A 20,768-nucleotide genomic window follows, 5' to 3' on the forward strand; every position below is an offset into this window, starting at 1 on the left:
AAATTTGATTGATTGATTGAAATGTTTGCTCAGCAACTTTTCAATTTTATGGGATTACATGGAAGCTATAAACCTTTTTGATAATCAAAGTGAGACATTTCACAGTTTCATCAGCGGTATTTCTTTGGCTAGTGTCGTCTCACTTTAACGTTAAAAAACCAAAAAAAACAGTTTTAAGTAGCAAAGCCTCACTGCTGCGTGACAGAATGGGGTTCGTCTCCTAATGCAAAATAATCTTCTCTGCCCTGACACCGCGACCCATTTTTCTACATTTTAGGCCACTTACGAGACACCCTTAGGAAAATTCTGCTAAGCAGAACGGTGGAAAACAAGCAAAAACAAGGGCACTGTGCAAGTTACATAAGATACATTATCTGAGTGACCTTGAAAAGTGGCGTCAAGCAAGCTTCGAAACAAGAGCAGGAAGCACAGATGACAGACAGCAAGGAATAAACTCTTGATTTCTGCTTCAAGGTCTAAAGTGTGAGAGGCAAAGCAACAGGAATCATAAAGCGACACAGAGTTCAGCTGCAAGACAAAGTTCAGTGCGTTCACTCAGTGCTGCCGCCCCGAAAGCATCTCATGATTAAGCATGTCCAATTGATTTGTTACATACAACTGCTTCACACAACTGCGAATGTCTGTCAGCGGCATTAAAGCTTACAGGGTGTGTTACTCCAAACGGCTGATGAATGGAGCGCGAGAAGGATTTGAAGTGTCTGACTATTTTATTTGGTCTCTTAGGGAAAATCTTTTCACACATGATTCAGCAAGAGAGAGAGGTCGGACTCAGCTGCACAGAAATCAGAACAAACAGCCTGATAATCCTGCAAGAAATGAGTTGGAAATCTACTGGAGGTTGCTGCGGCGTGTAACGGCTCCCGCACCTGACGGGTAGCGTGCGGTCTCCTTTGCGGCGGTCCATCTCCCTCTGGGGCACGGGGTACCAGCGGAAGTTGAGCTTCCAGTTGAAGCCTCCGTACGTCATGTCGGACCCCGCCATGTACTCGAACGTGTCGTCGCTGATGACGTCGATGATGGGGCACACCACCGTTTTCCTGGAGGAGCGATCGGACAAACAGAAACAGGTCGACGTTCAAACACACGACACACGCAGAGAAATGGAGCACAGTCGGCAAATGGATGCAAAAATCGGATAATGGGGTTTCTAAATTTCTAAAAAAAAAAAAATAAATAAATAAAAGTAAACCTTAGATGTCTGTAGATGTTTGTGAGCTCATGGGAAGCAGTAAACAAGGTTTTAAAACTGCAGACAACGATGAACTAAACACAAGGACAAGCCCCCTGCAGGCTCAGCAGCAGCAGCTTACAGATTCTTTATAACACTTGGCACTAGTGTCCATGCGTCTGTTGTAATTTGGCCTTACTTGTCCTGTTTGATGCGGGCCAGCAGAGGCTCTAGCCACCCTGTGGTGCATTCACAATGAGCGTCCAGGAAGGTGATGACCTGGCAACCCAGCAGGAAAACATTAGACGGTCATCAGATGCAGGTCACGGGATAATTAAAATCACATACACCATCTTGGAAAAAACAGACATTGCTCTTAAACGTTTCCATGTTCTGTCTTGCTAAAGCCACAAAATGATCCATTTTAACTGCATGTTATGTGCAACCATGTTGGGGTTGATAGGTGAACCAAATTGGGAAGTAAAAGGAAAATGATAAGAGGCTTTTAAAATTTTGTACCTGTAAGAAAAATCTCAAAAGTCATGTTGCTTTTGTATTCAGCCCCTCTGAGTACCACCATTGCAGAACCACCGTTTGTACTTTGACTGGACCATTCCATAGATCATTTCACTGTACATCAGGCTCCATGTTTATGTTCATTGTCAACTAAAAGAGGAACACCTGCTCCAGCCTCTACTAGCTGTTCTTATGGGGTTTCTTCATCAATAATTTTTGTTTCGTGTCACTCAAAAAAAAAAAAAAAGAAAAAACAGATCAGATTTGTGGAGTAAACAGTCTGTCCCACCTGAGCTGTGGATCTCTGCACATCCTCCAGAGTTAACCTAGTCCTCTGTGACATTTTACAGATGAACGTATCGTTTACTAGGCCTGTCAATTTATTTTTGCTTCCTAACAGACCTTTGATGTTGTAGCAGAACAGTTTTTGAAAATGCATGATTTTCACATTTTATTTGTCAAAAATGTAAAAAAAATGTTGTATGCTTTTTCCTTCCTAATTAAGACACTACAACGTGTTGGTCAATCAAATAACAGCCCCAATAAATCACATGGAAGTTTGTAGTTACAGCATGACACAACATGGAGCAACGGCTGACCAGACGTGCACACACACACACGCACACACACCTGGCCGGTAGAGATGGAAGCCCCTTTGAGGCGAGCGCGGATGAGTCCGGACCGCTGCTCCATCCTCACCACTCTGACAGGCACTTCTAACTTTCTGACGTACTGCTCCAGCGGCCGTTTCAGAAAATCTAACACAAACACACAGAATACAGAAAATATGCAAACATGAAACAAACTCCTAAGCATTTGGATTACAAGCTGAGCTCTTTGTAGCACCAGAGATCAAAGGAAACTATGTGATTATGTTATGTGCTGCCAGTGTGTGTGTGTGTGTGTGTGTGTGTGTGTGTGTCTTGGCATGGATGTCTGCAACCCTTCTACCTGCACAAACACTCCCCCCCTCGTTCCACAGCATTCAACTCGAGGTCTCATAAGGTGCATCGTTGCTATGGTTGCAGCTGGGGTGGTGGGGAGGGGGGAACGGTGGGTTATAACGGTGTAATCCCTGCGGCTGGCAAATTAAAGACCTAATCTCCCCCAAACAGGGATTACCAGCATGGCCCAGTGAGGGTTGGCACACATAGCCCTACGCAGACATGTAAATGTTGACTAGTTCCGCAAACACACACTACAGAAAGCATGTACAGTAATGCTAAATAAAAACAGGCTAAGCCTGAAACAGGAGACACTCATCTGCAGTGTGTGTATGAGTTTACCTCTCTCACTGGCATCGTCCACCAGGACAATCTCCTCCAGCAGTGTGTGTGGAGAGCGATCAATAACCGAGTGGACGGTTCGCAGCAGTGTACTCCAAGCCTCATTGTGAAATACGATCACCACGCTGGTGCGAGGAAGATTATCGGGGTATAGCTTGTTCTTGCACCTTTGAAGGGTGAATTAAACAAACAGAAGAGAATTTGTAAATCAACTGAACTGTTTTTTTTTTTTTTTTTTTTACTGCGGCAATAATTATCAGGTACTTCAGAGATTTGGACAGAAAAACTGGTCAGGAGAACTTCAACAATCCAGACTCTGTTTACGTCCACGAGAGCAGAAATGAAAGATGGTCTGCACCGCGGCTCAGCTAACTCGTATGAAGACGTCATTAAACCAATCGGAGCGTCTTTGGGTCCTGACCCTGTTAAAAGTTTATTCCCATCAAAGAAAACTAGAGATGAATAATGAGGTGGAAGCTAAACAGATATTCCCAACACCGGAGAGTGATGCAGGACAGATTGCAAGTCTGCAGGATGGCAGCTGATTAATGTTCCTAATTAGATCTCGAGTCATTATCATCGCAGAGAGGAGCTCACAGTTCTCCTTCTATGAGAGGGAAAATAATGAAATACCTACGAGAGAACAAGAAACGGATCAAACTGAGGGGGGAAAAAAAAATAAAATAAAAAAATCTGGGAAAGTTTCAGTCAGAAGGTTACATCCACCTATCAGGAGGACAAATATTCTTAATAGCAGACAATGAATGATGCTTCTAAAGCGTGGAACGGCTACACTGCAAAGATGATTAATACATTTTTAATAGCTGTGGCTATGATGTAGCTTAGCACCATCAGTGTGCTACACTGATGTTTAGAGTCGTCTTTGATTCATGTCAACTGGAATATAGATCAATATATTTGATGGGCATTTGCTTGATGATATGATGATGGTTTTGAGAGAATGTTTATTAATGCTTCATAGTTGGTTACTGTATCAGGTTTCTTGTTGCTGAAATGTGCTACACAAATAAACTTAACCTGATTCATGCATCCTAGATGGATTTTAAATAAAGTTAGCCCGACTCATCCATTCCAAAACCAGTTTTGATTTGTGTTTGCAGATAATTGCTGAATGGAAAAACCAAACTGAGACCAAGCATTGACCGCCTGAGCCTTGGGTCTGCAACCTGTGGCCCTTCATAACTAAAGTTCCAACTCAAAACAAATGCAAGTTTTAGCAGTTTGGTTAAAGCTTCACAGCTTTTTCCATATAAATTAACATCTCTTAGAAGATAACATATCTATCCTCTTTTTGCAAAAGTTTTGTTTTTCTTCATTTTAAAACTTTCAAGCATAAATAAAAGGGTGGATCTTTAATATAACACAATATATTAAATGTGTTATATTAAAGCACCCTCGACCGCATTTGAAGCGGTCGAGGGTGCTTAAATATTTCTGGGAATATTTAAAGAGTTTTAAGGTTAATTCTAAATTTTGAGGCAGCAACATTAGACTGCTAGATATTAATATCCGAACATTGCTTGGAGGTTTTGCCTCATCAGCTATTCTGACCCTGCTGGCAAACATGCGCTTTAATTAAGTCAACAATACTCTGCAAAAAGTCAGGAGTGTAGTCATGGGATCCATTCAAAGACAGAAAGAGAAGAATGAAATTAGAATATATTTTAAAAAGACAAAAAGAGTCCAGGACTGTGAACAGCCCTTGTTGCTTCAGACCAAATACGTTGCATGTTGTTTGCAGAGAACATGGGATTGACAGATTTTGAACAGGATTTCTAGTAAGTTGAACTTGGGGTTTATACATTTTGCTTTTCTTCTAAAAGTTAAAAACTAAATATAATAAAAATGTGTTTTCTTTAAAAGAAGTTGAACTGGATTCTAGTTGCACTTGAAAATCCTTAAAAGTGGTTCTAATACACAAAGTTTATTAAAATTCAGTTCTACTACAGAGGACAAGCAAAGGCACCTGAGAAACACAGTTTGGGTCTCGGTTGTCTGAGCAGCGGGACCGCAGTGATGGAGGCACAAAACCCAGGTGAAACTATTGTTTTTCCTCGATATGCTGATAAGCAGCCCTCCCCCACATCCTGTTCATCAAACGTCGAGATGTAGAGGTGCATTGTTTTCAAATGATCTCCATTTACCAGCAACTTTACCAAACCACGGTACATTGACAATGCGTCAGTGATAACCATTGTCTATGGTAGCCAATAAGGGTACAAAAAAAAAACGGAAGTCACGCAAAAACAAAAGTTATGCTAGCAAGTTTAACATACCTTCTGTTTCAGCACAACTTCTGTTGTGGCTTTTTCATTTTATTGACCTTTCTAGGACACCGTACAATCAAATAGGTTACACAAACTGCGACATGATGGCAGACAGCTGGGCGCTGCAGAGGACGGAGGGAGAGCTGAAAGTGCGGGTGTAGAATATGGGAAAATCAAGTGATGGAAATATCATTAATGTTATGATAATGATATCCGTTGCAATAAATCCACATTTTCCTCTCGCCTCCTCTCCTTATCTGGCATTTTAATGCCACCATCTGCCTCTATGACCTTTGGCATCGATGTCATCTCCTTAGACTTGACACTTGGAATATAACACCCAACATATATTGCATTTCAGACAGTCGTTTTGAGATATGAAGACCGATATTGTTCTAACAATAAACTTGAGACACACTGTGCATCCATATAGCCGAAAGGGGTCATCGGTGTGTTTCCACCCTCTGTCCGTGAACGGAGGAATGATGCCTGCTCTCTGATATGCAACCGTCTATGAGTTACTTTGTCATATCTCTATACGCAGCTCATTCATCAGCAGACGGCAGAAGTGATACCACCCCAGTGGCTTCCATCCACTGACAAATTCAGCTCTTTCAACAGCCAAATGGAATATGATCTCCCTTCCTCCATCTTCATAACTCCCCCTCCTCCTTGCGATCATCCCGGCCGCTGAAGTGCTTCCTCTGCCTGTGCTGCTGATTATGACAGAAGGAATGTAACGGCGACAGAGAGGAGGTCAAGAGTATACTTATTCTGCAGCTGCCTCAGGAGAATGTTAAATAAGGCAAAAATTCTCAGCCGTTGCCCCGCGCATGAGTGTGTGCGCGCGCCCTAATATTCTCCACAGGAGAGAGGCTGATGAGTGTAGTAGATGATTCATAGCAGAACAGGGGAGTGTTGGGGCCTTTCAGCCTTCCTCCAGCCGATAAAGATGTTTTTTGTTTGCATGTTTCTTTCACACGTGAGGCCCACTCATTCATTACAGTTCTACTTGTGAATCGGCAAAAAAAGGTGACATAACATGCCGAGGATTTAGAACAACAAATCCTTGCTGGGCGTGACGCACAACCAAACAGGCAGGGTGACAGAAAATTGGCTGCAGAGACGCAGGGTAATGAGTTGAGGGTTGTTCCTCCAACCAGAGGATTGTGGGAATATTTGGGATGGGTGTGCAAACTGGTTTTAATTAGGCAGGATTGCTCTTGCACCGTTACACACAGAAAAAAAAAAAAAAAAACCCAATACATCCACGGCTGCGTACTCAACGACACTGAAATCAGTGTGAAAAAAAGGGAAAGTTCTCCAAAAGGTGTGGTCATGGTCAGTGTTTTTCCTAAACTGGAGATCCACCCAGACACACTCCATCGAGATGGACTGGGCTCTGTAAAATGCTCATTTTAACGTTTGAGTGGCATCAATGTGAAGCTTCTTCACTGCTATGGTTTAATTTCCACTTATTTTCAGTAAACAAGCCGATCCACAAGGGCACACATGTACACCCACACACATACATAAATAATATGCACAAATATGTGCATGCTTATACACAGCTAGGTGCACATTCCTTCTCTTGATATTGACTCCGTCTTATCTCCTAATTGGAAGAGTAGATAGGCGAAAGGAAAGCAGAGTGGAAACACACCTGGTAATCAACTCTCACTCAAAGACTGAAACCCATTTCATGGATCAATGTCCTCTGTCTTTCCTGTCTGCTCTGGTATGCACATGCCTCTGCCTGACAGTCATATCTCTCTCTCTCTCTCTCTCTCTCTCTCTCTCTCTCTCCCTCTCTCTATCGCTCTGCAAAGCCCAATTACTGACCTATGTATGTTCCTCTGCACAATCAAAAAGAGATCGAAGGGAAAAGGAGAGGCGAGTTGTAGCCGACTTCCAGAACCAAGCGTGACGTTTCTTTCATGACTCTGTCTGGACACATGCTGCTCTGTTCCGAAAGGCAGAATGACCTACAGCAAACAGGAACTAATGCAAACTTTGCTTATGTAGCTACATTTATGGGCTTGAGTATTATATTAGTTTCCGTGGAAATTAATTATTATTATTATTATGTCATTCATCTGGTAATGAGGCATTTCCCTTTAAAGCCATGCAGACAAAACCTTCCTGTTCACTGGGCAACCTGTGGAGGACAAAGTGTTACTTCACTTCTGTGGGATGTTTTGTAGCAACAACACACAAGCCCGGACTTCCCTCTCCTGGTATCTCATCTGGTTTTACTATCTTCATTTTTGTGCACGCTCCAATTTGTACCTGATTTTTTGTGCTTCAGGCGTTTTAAAACCGACACGGTGCCATTAACAGCATAAAGCCAAGAGGTAGCAGAATGACAATATTGGACCAAAAAGTGTGGACTGAATCAAAAAACATAACGAATAAAAAGGAATTGAGTGGAAAATACTAAATTACGTGGAATCCATGTGCGACTTAATTTGTCGGGGTTATCTGTGACTGTCCGTGTGCTTCTTTCTTTTTCTTTTTTTTTTTTTACAGTGATCTTCACAGGGAACGTGGCATCATATCAGCTGCTGCAGCTTCCTGTTTGTCTGATGTGACTGAGAGGCTCAGCTCTCAGTCAAACTGCTTCGCATCAGCAGACGTTCTGCAGACTCCAGCAGCGTCTGCCGAGTCAGACAGTCGCTAAGAAATAAATGATAAATGTCTTAGATGCCGTTGTTAGAACATTATAAAATATTAAGCTCATGTCTTGCTCAGTTGGTACTTAACTGAGGGAAGGACGGTGTCATTACTTTGAGATGAAACACACACTGTTCATGCTACTGTTAAAATTTACTAAACATGTCTATTCATAACTGGCATTATCTTTGTGAAGCTGTACAAAAATAGGAGTTAAATTAATCCCTTTAATTTTGGGTTGCTTAGCGCTGAAATGTTTCACGTTAACTGATTAAATAAGTAATAGGAGAAAGAATGTGTTTATTCTGTAAAACACAAGTTTTAAACAAATGGAAAATAGAAATTAGGAACAAAAAAATCTATTTGTAAAGACAGAAATGACATGCGGCCATTGCTGTTCTCTGCTCTAGGGACAGACTGGTACTTGAGACACCTGCATGGTGTGAAAACCACATTGAATATCAATATTATCAATAAAAATGGCACTAAAGACCACACCAACTGTGATTAAGCAACTTTTTCCTCACTGTTCTTTTTCCCATGGTCATGTTGAGCCCAAATATTTTTGCCTAAATGTGATCACTGTCAACGATGTGTTCAACAAAATCTCCAAGTTAACGTACAGAACAGAACAGATATTTGCCTGAAAAGCTCTTTGGAAAAGTTGCTAGTGAAAGAAGAAGAAGCTATTTTCAGTATATGTGATGTGGAAGAACCGAGATGTACGAACTTAAAATAAAAAAACAAAACAAAAAAACAACTTTAAACAGCTGATAACAGGAAGAGAAGAGACACGTTTCTGAGTATTCATCCTCTCAGATTTGGGAATGACCTTCAACTTCAGCCAATCCCGAGGTGAAGTTGGTGAAACATTTAAACTCTAATCTGCTTGGTTCTACTTTAAAATGATACATTTTACAGTAACCGCTCCGTAACACACAGAGCTTGACATTGTCTTTGTTTTTAATATGCTTAATTACTGACAGCTGACATCAGACAGGCTGGAGAAATGCAGCTTGAATCAAAATGTAAGAATTTAAGAGCAGCTTATGAGCAACATATGAGCTGCTTGAGTCCTAATATGTTCGAAAGGACGGAGCAGTGAAAGCACACAATTACCAAGTTTCATTAAACCTGACAATTCGTGGACATGTCTTTATTACCATGGTGATATTTATTAACCTGCTTCCCTTCACATTTCATAATCCACTCAGTGGTTTGTGTGTGTTCCTTTTTTGTTTTCGCAACGTAACCTTAGTCACCGTCTGATAACTTCCAGTGAAACGCCACTGCATGTGACCCGCCAGCTCACCCCTCCAGACGAACATCAGGCAGTGAGCGGTTGAGCGCGATCATCTCAGAGGCCATGAGGTTGAACTGGTTGATCTTGAACATTTCCTTCATTTTCTCCTGGTTCTCTTTAGGGATCACCACCGGCTTCCCGCCTTCGCCAGGCCCGTCCCGCGGTCTGGACAGGCCATCTACGATTCACACGCAAACAGATTTGTTATTTTTTTCAGAAATACCGTTGTATAACGCATAGCGCCAAAGAGCAAATGTGGGTTTAAGCACCTACCATCTCTCCCGGGCAGTCCTCTCTCCTTTTTGTCATCGCACTTGTTGCACTCGCTGAAGTAGAGCAGAATGAACATGTCCAGCATCACCCAGACCAGAGAGGTGGCTAAAACCACCTTGCAGTAGGCAAACCTTCGCATCCTAAAAATGAAAGGACAAAGAATTGAAAAACATGATGGGGGAAAAAAAAATATTTTACTTAAACCACATTTTCTGTTTATGCCTGCTCTTTAAATGTAACTTGCAAACAACATTTATATCTGTCACAATTACTGAGTTGATTCAAACATCCCTTACAGGGTTGTTGTTTATCGTGAAAGCGATGGTGGAGCAGAAATGGAAGCAGGAATGTATCCATCTGCATAAATCTCACTTTCTCTGCAGAGTGAGTTGTTGAGAATCCAAAGTATGGAGGTGGACTTATGGTGCACGCCTTCATAAAGCCAACAATGAAAAGTCAGCAACAGCCAAATAAAAAAATCCCAACAACCAATTCTATAAAAGACGGACATAAAAAACGTGGCAAATCGAATAGACGCTGCAGAGCTGGGCTGACTCCTTTACAGCTGTGGGAACGTTGACATATCAGCTGGCACATCAGGTTTAAACCGTCATTACTCATTTTCTAACACTCTGCACTCATCGCATCGCTGATTATTACAGTACTATAATGTTTACCGCGGAGTCGTGTTTCTCTCTGAGCCTGCAGTCGGGGCACAGAGGGGAGGATTGGTGTTTCTTATATTATAGTGAGGTTGCTGGGAATATTACAGAGAGCTTTGATTACTGGAAGGTAAATATAAATCCAAAAGTGTACGTACATGATTGTGTACTGATGAGGAGTGATTTTTTTAAAACTTATAGAGTTTATTTACATAAAAAAAAAAAAAAAAAAACTTGACTTAGAAAGTTTACTTAAATACAAGTTTGAACTGTTGATCAGCATCCTTTTAGATTTTAATGCGAGTAAAATAATAACCTCTGTCTACTTCCTGGAGGGAAAATGTATTTTGGCTCAAAGTTCAGAGCTATTAATTCCTGATTTATTCTGAAAACCTCAATGGCTCAAAAAAAAAAAAAAAAAAGAGCTCTGCTGCAAAACGCCACGAATGGCGACACTGATTGGTGGCATCAGCCTGATATGATAGGAGTCCATATAACACAAAATGGAATGGGTCTCCATAAACCTGCCAAGAGAGATCTATGAGATGCACACACATAATAATTTCCCCTTTAGTTTAGTATGTGGTAGGCTGGATTATTTCAGAAAGAAAAATACATTTAATCTGAGATGATGCTTTTCATGTTTTGCCTAAAGAGGCTAGAATGATTTTGTTTCCATATTGTAGGGGTGAAGCAATCCATTAACAATACATTCCTGACAGTACACTCTATTAAAAACTTGGGTTTTGACGCAACTTCTCAGCCATTTTGCTGCTAAAGAAAGAACATTTCAGCCACCGAGTGTCATGTTCTAGACTTTATAACTAATCAATACAGTTTCTTTACAGACTTGTTTTTGGTGCATGCAAAGAAATGAGGATATCATATTTTTATGTGACTTAAAGTCCAGAAAATATGGCTTTTCTGATCATAAAAAAATGCCACAGTGAATGCTGGGTGCCTCGTGTGTTCAATCTGCACACTGCAAGTTGTGACCTCATTTATTAAAATGGCCACTGAAGAATTTACAAATGTTGTCAATCACTGCTTAAAAGTACAGCTAAACGTAATATTAATGCCAAATTTACCATAAGCGACCCACTAGAGCGAATCAGACAGTTATACAGATGAGAATCTAATACTAGTGGATCAGCAGAGCCTTTGGAGATTTTGTGATGATTTCTAAATGTGAAAATATATTATATTGCTCAATTCTCACTTGTGGTGGCCCTGTGTCTCTTTCACATGTTATTTTGAAATTTCATCACATTTAAAAAAAAATATATATATATATTTGCACATTTGTCTGATCCTCAGCCCAGTTTTATTTTTTTTTTTTGCAAAATAGAAACATGACACTATTAATAGTGGTACAAAATCATGATACGAAAAGATTGCATCATTACACCCTAACTAAACTTTACAATATAATTTGCCTTTTACATTTTTAAACCAAAGTTTTACCTTAGTTTTACCGCAATATTTCTATCTGTCTTTTTCTATCAGCCATGTTTATGGGTCTTGCTTCAAATGCTACATCCTTGCAGAGCCTCACACTGAGCGCTGTACAAAACAAACCATTCTGTCCATCAGTCCAGAGCAGAAAAATGAGTCCTTTTTCTGTTTTAAAGGTTAACATCCCCGTAGGCAAAGTGAACACTGACGGCCGCATTACAGAGTGACGCTTTTAAGGTTTCTTAGAAACTTTAGTGTTCAGAAAAGTTGCGAAGCAAAAACTAAAGTGTTTCTATGAACCCAACAGTGTGTACGTCTCCCCTTTATACGGCCGACATACAAAAATCGCTGTGCGCTCAGTGCCGTCACACACAGACTCACAGGTAAGCAAACACAGCGCAGGGAGAGTGGCTGTGATAGTAATTGCTTTCTTTTGGTGGGCAGTGAAAAGACAAGACAGCCACATTAAAATTCCACTGCTCCTCTTTCCCTCTCTCCACCAGCACCATCTTCGCCTCTTTCTGACTGATTCTCTGCCTCAATGATCCCTCAGGTTGCTGCCGCACAAGCAGAGGGAAGAAAATTAACTTGGCCACAGTTATTTCTCTCATGCCCCTGGGAGGGGGGAGGAAAAAAAAAAAAGTGCTTGTGCATAGCTAGCTTAGCTTAGCTTAGTTAAGCTTTGCTTAGGCAGCTTGGGAGGGAGGAAAACTGCAGAGCAGCATTTCTAAATTCCGGCTGATGGGGTTCTGGTGACACGAAAAGGTGTGCGCAGCAGAAAACTACAGCAAAGACTTAGCTCCTTTGTCCAAGTTTGTTCCTCCTCACAAGCTTGTGGCAGCGAGCGAAACAGTTTCAGTGAAATAACAATGCAGTACTTTGTCCAATTGCGATGTCGGCCTCAGGGATTTTTCTGTTTTTAATTAGATCTCGTCCTTCTACAAGTGGAACACAGCTCAAGCATTATCAAGAGAGTAACAATCAATTTATGTCACGTATTGATTAAATGATTAAAACTCCACTGAAGATAAATATCGATCCATATCGATAATCATTGTAAATGGCGGTTTAACATAATCATTTAGTCTTTAATTTCACTACAACTGATAGGTATTTATATTTTACTGCAGCTGGGACAGAAGCTTTCATTAGAAATAAACACTTCGCAAAAGACAGGTGTTATTCTGAGGACAGTATGTACAGACGGTGCGGTATTGGCTCAAAACGATGACAAATTGCCTGGCCAAGGGAATGCTCTCTGATCTCCACACTGCTCCTGACCTTGCAGCTTTTCTAAATGTAATGTTTTCGTGTAAGCCACAGAAAAGCACTAAAAAGTTTTTCAATCTGGCAGCATCTCTCAGACAATCCCTAAAACACAGAAAACTAGCAGTCTGGCTGCATCCAGAGATGTGTTCAGAGATGTTTTGGGGACACGGTTCAGAAATCTTCTTGTAGAGCAGCTGCTTGAAAACTTCTTCATTCCTTATAAAAAATAGAGGAGTGTCAAATTGCTTCGCTCGCTGTTATCCTTTAAAAAAAAACAAAAAAAAACTTCAAATTCCAGAAGAATGGAAAGGCTGAAGTTCAGTTCTCACCCTCCTGTCCTCATCTAACCGCTGCTGAACATTACTCTCTTCACCTTTTCTGCTAGACAAGGCGAACACTCTCTGCCAAGCGTACAGCACTTCTCTTAGAAGACCAATGCTAAGAGCTAGCAATCCATCACAGAGCAACAACTGAATTATTTTGCTCAGAGTTTTTCTTTAAAGGCCAGCTAAAAACACCTTTTGAAATCTGCTTTCGATTTGGCCTTGTGAATTTTTTTTTCCAATTCTCTGTTGAAGCACTTCGGGTGCTGTATAAGCAAAGTTTTACTTACTTACTACATTGTAAATGTGCTCTCCTGAGTGTTATTTGACCTCACTGAATGCTAAGGAAGTGCTCCAGGAGCAGCAGAGAAGATGTAGATAGACATTGAATAGAGTTACACACCTACACATGTTCTCACTGCAGCGTCTGCATGCCTCTACGCAGGCTCGATTTGTAATCGTGCATGACAGAGGACACCTCAGGCCTCCTATGTGCTCTAGGCAGCCTCAGGCCTTGTTTCTGTGTGTGTGTGTGTGTGTGTGTGTGTGTGTGTGTGTGTGTGTGTGTGAACTGCATGTGTGAGGTTAAGTTTACGTCGAGTGCCCGTCTCTTTGAAGTCGCTCTTTAAAACAGACGGGCTCCCTCTGTCATTAAACAGACACAGAACTCCCCGTCCCTCCGTCACCACATGCTCCCTGATTTATTAACATATCACGTTCCCGCTATCCTTCTCCTCCATCTCCAGGCTGGGCATCTCGTAGGACCTTTCCCAGCCACCATCAACCCCTCCACTCCTCCCCACTTCCCTTTTCCTCTCTTGGTGATGTTGTCTTTCAAGAGTGGTTGCCATCACTACTTCCCTACAAGAACAATTTCCCCCTTCACATCCTTCTCCGTGTCGCTTTTCATTTTCCCCTCCTCTTCTCTAAAGGCTTAATCCGCCTTTAGAGATTGCACAACCGCGGTTTCTCACAGGCACTTGGGAAAAACTCAACAAGAAGAATTGGGGCTTCTCTTGCATCACAATTTATGTCTGAATCTAAGGAGCCTCCCTTTTGAGGATTTTATGTTTATATGATTTAAACAAATGGGGGTGAGGGGGGGATGAGGGGGGCTCTATGAAGCAAGAATTCCCACAGATTTTTAATGTAGGAATTTATTTTCACAGACTCAGTTTCCCAGAGTTCTTAGTTCTTTACAAGAATTTAAGTAAGAAAGAAAGGAACGAGGGAGGAATGGAAGAAATGAAACAAAGGAGAAAAGAGAGGAAGGACAAGAAGAAGGAAAAGACAAGAAAGAAAGGGCACAAAGAAGTGAAAAAGGAAAAATAGGAGCAAGTAAAGAAGGAAGGACAGAGGGGGAGAAAACTGAAGGATATAAGTGAAGAATGGGAAGGACAAAATAAAGGAAAAGAGGAATAAGAAGGACAAAATGAAGAGCCAATAAATGAAAGAAAGTAAGTAAAGCAAAGTAGAAAAGACAAAAGAAAGGGCAGAAAGAAGAACACAGGAAGAAAAGGTCAAAAAGAAAGAGGTAGAACACAATGATCAAAGCTCAGACAGAAGAAAGGAACGGACAGAACGAAAAGTAAAGAAGGGACAAAGAATAAAAGAATGAAGAAAATGAGGAAGAATGAAAGAAAAAAAGAGGGCATAAACATGGAAGGGAGAAAGCAAGGATAAGGGTGTGTATTAACAAGCAGGAGAAAACAAAAGAACGAACTGAAGCCGAGACATTTTGAGAACAAGATTAGGAATAAAAATAAGCACTTATTTTCTAGTTTTATTTTAATCCAGACCTGCAAAATTTCAGACTTTTTCAGGAGGAACCCTGAAAATTCACATGTTGCTGCTTCTAATTTCTAAGATAAATACAGCTGGCTCACTCACTCGCTATGATGAAAGCTTGGATTGCACTTTGCAAACCAAATGCATGCAATTTTAAATCACCTCATTCAAAACTGACGACTATTCCTGAAAAAAAAAGTGCATCTGTCTGAAGCATCTTCAGTGAGTAAGAACCTGCAGTCAGGCTGTTCCCGTCTGCGAGCCGTCCTTGGGTCACACGAGCTTGATAAGCTCAATAGTTTCCAAGACAACAGTGATCTGAGCGCTGATTATCTGAGCAGCGGTAATGTCCCTCAACTGGAGCAGAACAAGGCGCAGGCTAATATTAGGGATGCAAAACGGAACAAGGTGGCCTCCAGCCCCTTGTCTGTGGCTCCATGTGCAGGAACAGATACACAGCCGCCGACATATGGTGAACCGTCTCAGGTCATTTCATATCAGATCATAACCACGAACCGAGGAACGCGGAAAGGCTTCAGAGGACGAAGACAAACAACGCGAAGGTCGAGGCAGGATGGAGAGGGAGAGAGACGGGATACAGCGGTACGGCTATGTTTATAATAGTTATGTAGAGGTGCATCTTAGTGTATTTCGGTTAACTGTAATAATTTTGGCTTAAATCCAAGAGAAATTTTGGCTTAAATCCAAGAGAAATACAAACTTCCATGTTTCCGAAAATGTGAATTTAATGCAAGATCAACGCAAAAATGATTTTAAATTAATACAGAACTCTGTTGGTCTTCACAGTCAGAGGATTGATGACTTGACAACTTAGCAAGTGAAACTGAAACCCTCCATAAAGAGAGCAGGCCAAAGACGATGGCTGTTCATAGAGCTCTGTTCCCAAACATATTATTAGAAAGTTTATCCGATGGATAAGTGCTTTTTTACTGCTTACGGCTGTTTTTAATCACCTCAGATCTGAACACGGCTAAATAAAAAACAAAAAACAAAAAAAACAAAACAAAAAGAAGCTAATCTCATATTCTCACCCAATACTTCCAGGTCCCATTTGTATAATTTAGGAGAACCTTTTCCCAAATTCCTTTTTTTTTTTTAGCTACAAATGTTGACACATGGCCACTAATAGAAACACACCAATTCAACTCTGCTAGGGCAAAGAGCAGAAACGTTTTTTTCAGAAATAACCATCTGCGTGTTATTCTGCTGCTTTTCCATCGTCAGCCAATAAATCATGAGTTGGATTTTGGGCTCTTGATTTTGCTTCCACCATTAAGAGACGTGGCAGGTGTGTAAAACCAAAGCCAACTGTTCTGAGTCAATACTACTGACAGATTTATTAGCATGATAATGAGTGTTATGGTAATGCGATGCTGTTGGGACACGCATGTTTACTGGAGACCCTGATCAATAATCAATACCAGAGGCTGGGCTCTGCTCTGTTGGCGCAGCTGCAATTTATCCTTTGAAGAAATTGTTCGATGAAATATTCAATGTTGTTTTTCTAAGCATTTTCGATAGGTTACTCTCTGATGTTTATTTTGATAAAAAGAATAAGATTTTTTTTTTGTTGTCATATTCTTCTCTTTATTTTGAGAAGAGTCGTGGATGCATTAAAAGCTGTATAAAAGGACTTGTGGGACTTCTGCAACATTTCTAAAAGTAATCATTTAAAAAAGAAGTTAAATAAATTGAGCTACGGACGAGTGAAGTTGTAGATTTGTAGCTTAAATAGTTTTGATCTCTGTTGCAGTGACTCCTGCTTTGCATGCAAAGGCAAAAAAGTGCAAGTAAAGTGTATTTGCCCCTTAGTGCAGGCACATTTTATTCCGATTCTTTAATGCAAGAAGAAAGTACATCCAGCTAACGCAGCTGGAAAAAGGAAAAGTGTTGGAGTTTCTCCTGAGCCCTCCGTGTTTTTTTTTTTTTTTTTTTTTGCAGAGCCAGCCCAGCACCTCTGGTGGTAACCCCCCACTGCATTGACTGTAGGATTTGCAATAATTAGTTGCATCGGTGTAAAACAATTATTCAGTTATTTCTGTCCCAAAGTAATGTAACGGCTCAACAGTCAATAAGCACTGTTTATTTTGGTGAAACATACCAAAAGAGTTAAACAGAGAGAAGAGCCAACCGCAGCACAAAAGTCCCTGCTGAAATCGATTACCGATGCAAAACTTGGCTCCGGAGCAAAGTAGAATTGCTCACTTCAATCTCCAATCACTGAGGCATTTTTGGCCAGAATCAATGCACATTACTTACACAGCTGGTGTTCTCTTAATGATTACAGAGAGCACCCCTGTGCTCCCCCAAAAAAAAAAAAAAAAAAAAAAAAAAAAAAAATGGCGGACATGCTCAAAGACACACACTGAATGCATTAAAAAGAAATTGCGGCCGACAAAAGGCCCCGCTTTATCACGCCTTGCTGGTCTGATTGACGCCAGTCCGCTTCAGCTGCTCTTTTAAGAACTTCATTTTTTATTTATTTACTTCAATCTGATTTCTTTATTTACACAAGTAATAAATCTGACACCATCAACCCACTGTGAAGGCGTCTCCTTAAGTACTATTAGCACAAGCTCACACATGCTGATCAAACCGCGACACATACAGCCTAAACTGTTTTTGCCCAGGAGAGTTTCGTGCCAGACATTACATGTTTGACTGTTGTTCCACTCTATTACTATTACAGCTCACAACAAACAGGCGAGGCTTGAAAGGCTAAGGCATCACAACAACATTTCCTTTCCTCCATAAATGAGGAAAGAAAAAGGATTTTATTTATCAAGGGGGAAAAAGCTATCTTAACCAACCTGGTAAAGTGTGGAAAAGCAATTGCTCACATAACCTAATAACTGGGTGTGCCGCCAGCAATCCCAATAAAGTGTGTGTGATAACTGGCATTGACGTGTGGGAATTTTGCCCCACAGCTCTTTGCTTAGTTATGTCGGAGGGATTATTAGAATGACTGGCCGGTTAAGGTCTTACCACATCATCTCAGCTGGATTTAAGACTTTGTTTGTGTGGGTGCTACCTTTCCAAGTCTCCCCTGAAAATGATATTGTTAATCCCAGCGGGACTTCCTGATTAAATACAGGTAATGTGAGGTTACAGAACAACAGCCAGGCATTCTCATTTGGGATTTTCTGAGGAGGATTCATGGCTCCGTCAACCGAGGCAAGTCTTCTAGGTTCTGAAGCTCAAACGTGTCCCCAACCATCACACTGGCTTTTCACATGAGACATAATGTGAAAAATATATATATATACGTATCCAAAAAGATGCACTTTAGACTCATGAGTGCTCAGAATGTGTCCCCTCAAGCGGTTTTTAGGTAAATGTATGGGCCTTTTCCACTGATGATCTTTGTTATTGAGCCGAGGGAGACCAGCAGTTCTTTATGTTGCTCTGGGCTCTTTTTGTGACTTTTAGGATATGCATGGGATTATTTTGGTAGCTGGACCATTTCAGAGAGGTTTATTCTTTCTTCACTTGGCAGACCAAAACATGTCGGTGACTTTCTGTTCTCAAAAAGCTTGATTTTATTTTAGTGATTTCTTGTTACAGTGTAACAGGTCAGCAATGATCCCGACTAGGTGTGGAAACAAGACTAACTTTTTCACATAGGGCCCTTTTTTTCTTCCCCAATAGCTTTTTCCCCTTAATGAAAGTTTACTCAAGTTATCTTTACCTGATGGTATAATTAGTTTTACAAACTCAAACACTGAAAAATGATGATAGGATTTTCTTATTTGTTTAAATACCAATGGAAATGCATAAGAATCCAAATGATAGCATAGTTAGCGTTTGCTTTAAGCATTTTGGAGCTCATTAGTAAAATTACTAGGAGCACTGACTCACAATAAGGTTTTTAGGGCTGGGTGCAACAAAAGGAAAGGCAGCTTCTTTAAAGAGATCAACACATGGAAAGAGGTAGTTCAAATGTTTCACCCAAATTAGATGTAAATTACAGAGGAGAGAACTGTCTAAGTGTTGACAACAGGAAGATGGCAGGACCACATCTGGCAGCTTTAATAACACTGTTAGCTCATAACTACAGTTTGTTCAGAAAGTCCAAAACACCCCGGTCCTATGACATCAGTGCTATGGGTAGGCAAATTAACAGCATTACTCACAACTCTTGATGCGGGAACAAGTTCCAACACAGAGCCGTCCAAAGATACCTTCACGTTTACCGTCACAGTTTCTTTCCCTTGTCGGGATTATCCAATCAAAAACTCAAAAGGTGTTTCCCATGGCATAACATGCAGCCAGGTAATACTTAATGCTAACAAAGGTTGTAACGCTTCATAAAATACAGATGTTAGGAGCAAAATTTTTACTATCTGATGTTTACAACCCGTTTTGATCATTACTGCAGAGTAAAGAAAATAGAAAGAACAACAAGTAATGCTTTATCTGCCCTGGGAAATATTTCCAAAGTGTCTTGAGATTTTCTCCAAATTTCTTAAACATAGTTTTATTAAACTAAACTATTGTTAGTCTACAGGCAGTGCTGATCAGCAGTATGCTCCAGACGGAGGTAATAACAGTAATCTGATCACCCAGTGTTTAATCAATCGTGCAGTGGTTTCACAACAGCAGAAAACGGGACTTGGAATCACATTTCATAATAAAACAGGATAATTTACATAAAACCTTGGTGGCGTTGCTAAAGCCAACTTACTGCTCAGCTGTGGTTGACTTTTTCTTTGTTCCCTTATATGTTAGGCAAAGATGTCAAAAAGGGAGGAAAGGTCAAGTATTAGGATTAATTAAAGCTTTCAGAAACAAAAAAAAGCAATAAATAGAAAAAAAGTTTACATCTTTGGAGTGTTTTTGTCTAGAAAGAACTGTTAAGTGAAAATCTAACCATTTAAAACAATATTACCACTTCCAAGTTATTGTGAAATTGAAGTTGTTTGCCAACTGTGTCAAGCAGTTTTACACCTAATATAACTATGTTGAACACCTAGTCTACTAAGTTTGCTTCTGATGTGCTGATGACCAGTAACAGCCAAATATGAAAACCAGTTACAAGCCGTGGCTGAATACATGCTCCCCGATGGCGAAAGAGCTGTTAAGATAATAAAATAACCAAAATGTTTTGATTTAATTTGCCGAAACATCCACAAAGTGAGTTTCAGGAGGGGAAATGTTTTGCAGGTTTGTGTGGAAAGTTGAATTTAACTGGGTTTATTGCTTCCCTGTAATAAAGGGATTGTAGTTTTGTCAGTGTAATACCTCTTAAACTCCTCTCCCAGAACTACCAATGACAGAGCAAATGAATGTCACAGGGGCATTCATCAAAAAAAAAAAAGAAAAAGAAAAAAAAAGACAGGAGAAGCAATGAATGAACAAAAGCACAGATTAAATTAAAGACCTACAGTTAAGGAGTCTCTTAAAGGCCTTGCAGAAACCTTGCAACATGAAGCACATTTTAACAATGTTTTCCCTTTATATAGAGAATTGTAACATCAGCACATACCTAAGAAAAATATGAATATTTATAAGGTCCAATAATAGAATGACAAAATGCTCATTAGCTACATCTGATCTTTAAAGTACCTCATTTGTAAAATTGAGAATTTTATATACTTTTCTTTATATATATATATATATATATATATATATATATATATATATATATATATATATATATATATATATATATTTTTTTTTTTTTTTATTTTTTTTAACTGGAGTGTTTTTTTTTATATTTACA

At 40.2% G+C, this 20,768-nt stretch overlaps 1 protein-coding gene across 3 annotated transcripts in view; it reads right to left on the bottom strand.

Annotated features, from left to right (window-relative positions):
- The window catches only part of galnt1 (UDP-N-acetyl-alpha-D-galactosamine:polypeptide N-acetylgalactosaminyltransferase 1), a 72,524-nt gene that overhangs the window by 25,301 nt on the left and 26,455 nt on the right, over positions 1-20,768 (bottom strand). For all 3 annotated transcript variants that reach the window (XR_001424670.1, XR_001424671.1, XM_015030075.1), the window contains exons 3-8: positions 9,529-9,668; positions 9,265-9,433; positions 2,992-3,158; positions 2,336-2,463; positions 1,389-1,468; positions 888-1,058 (exon numbers count right to left, since the gene is read on the bottom strand). Coding sequence is in view for 1 of the 3 variants with exons in the window: in XM_015030075.1 (XP_014885561.1) it covers positions 888-1,058; positions 1,389-1,468; positions 2,336-2,463; positions 2,992-3,158; positions 9,265-9,433; positions 9,529-9,667 (854 nt within the window). In the remaining 2 variants the exon portion in view is untranslated. The remainder of the gene's footprint in view (positions 1-887; positions 1,059-1,388; positions 1,469-2,335; positions 2,464-2,991; positions 3,159-9,264; positions 9,434-9,528; positions 9,669-20,768) is intronic.

This window comes from Poecilia latipinna, unplaced genomic scaffold (genome assembly GCF_001443285.1).
Source record: "Poecilia latipinna isolate Pla-1442-1.1 unplaced genomic scaffold, P_latipinna-1.0 Scaffold11, whole genome shotgun sequence".
Classification (NCBI taxonomy): Eukaryota; Metazoa; Chordata; class Actinopteri; order Cyprinodontiformes; family Poeciliidae; genus Poecilia; species Poecilia latipinna.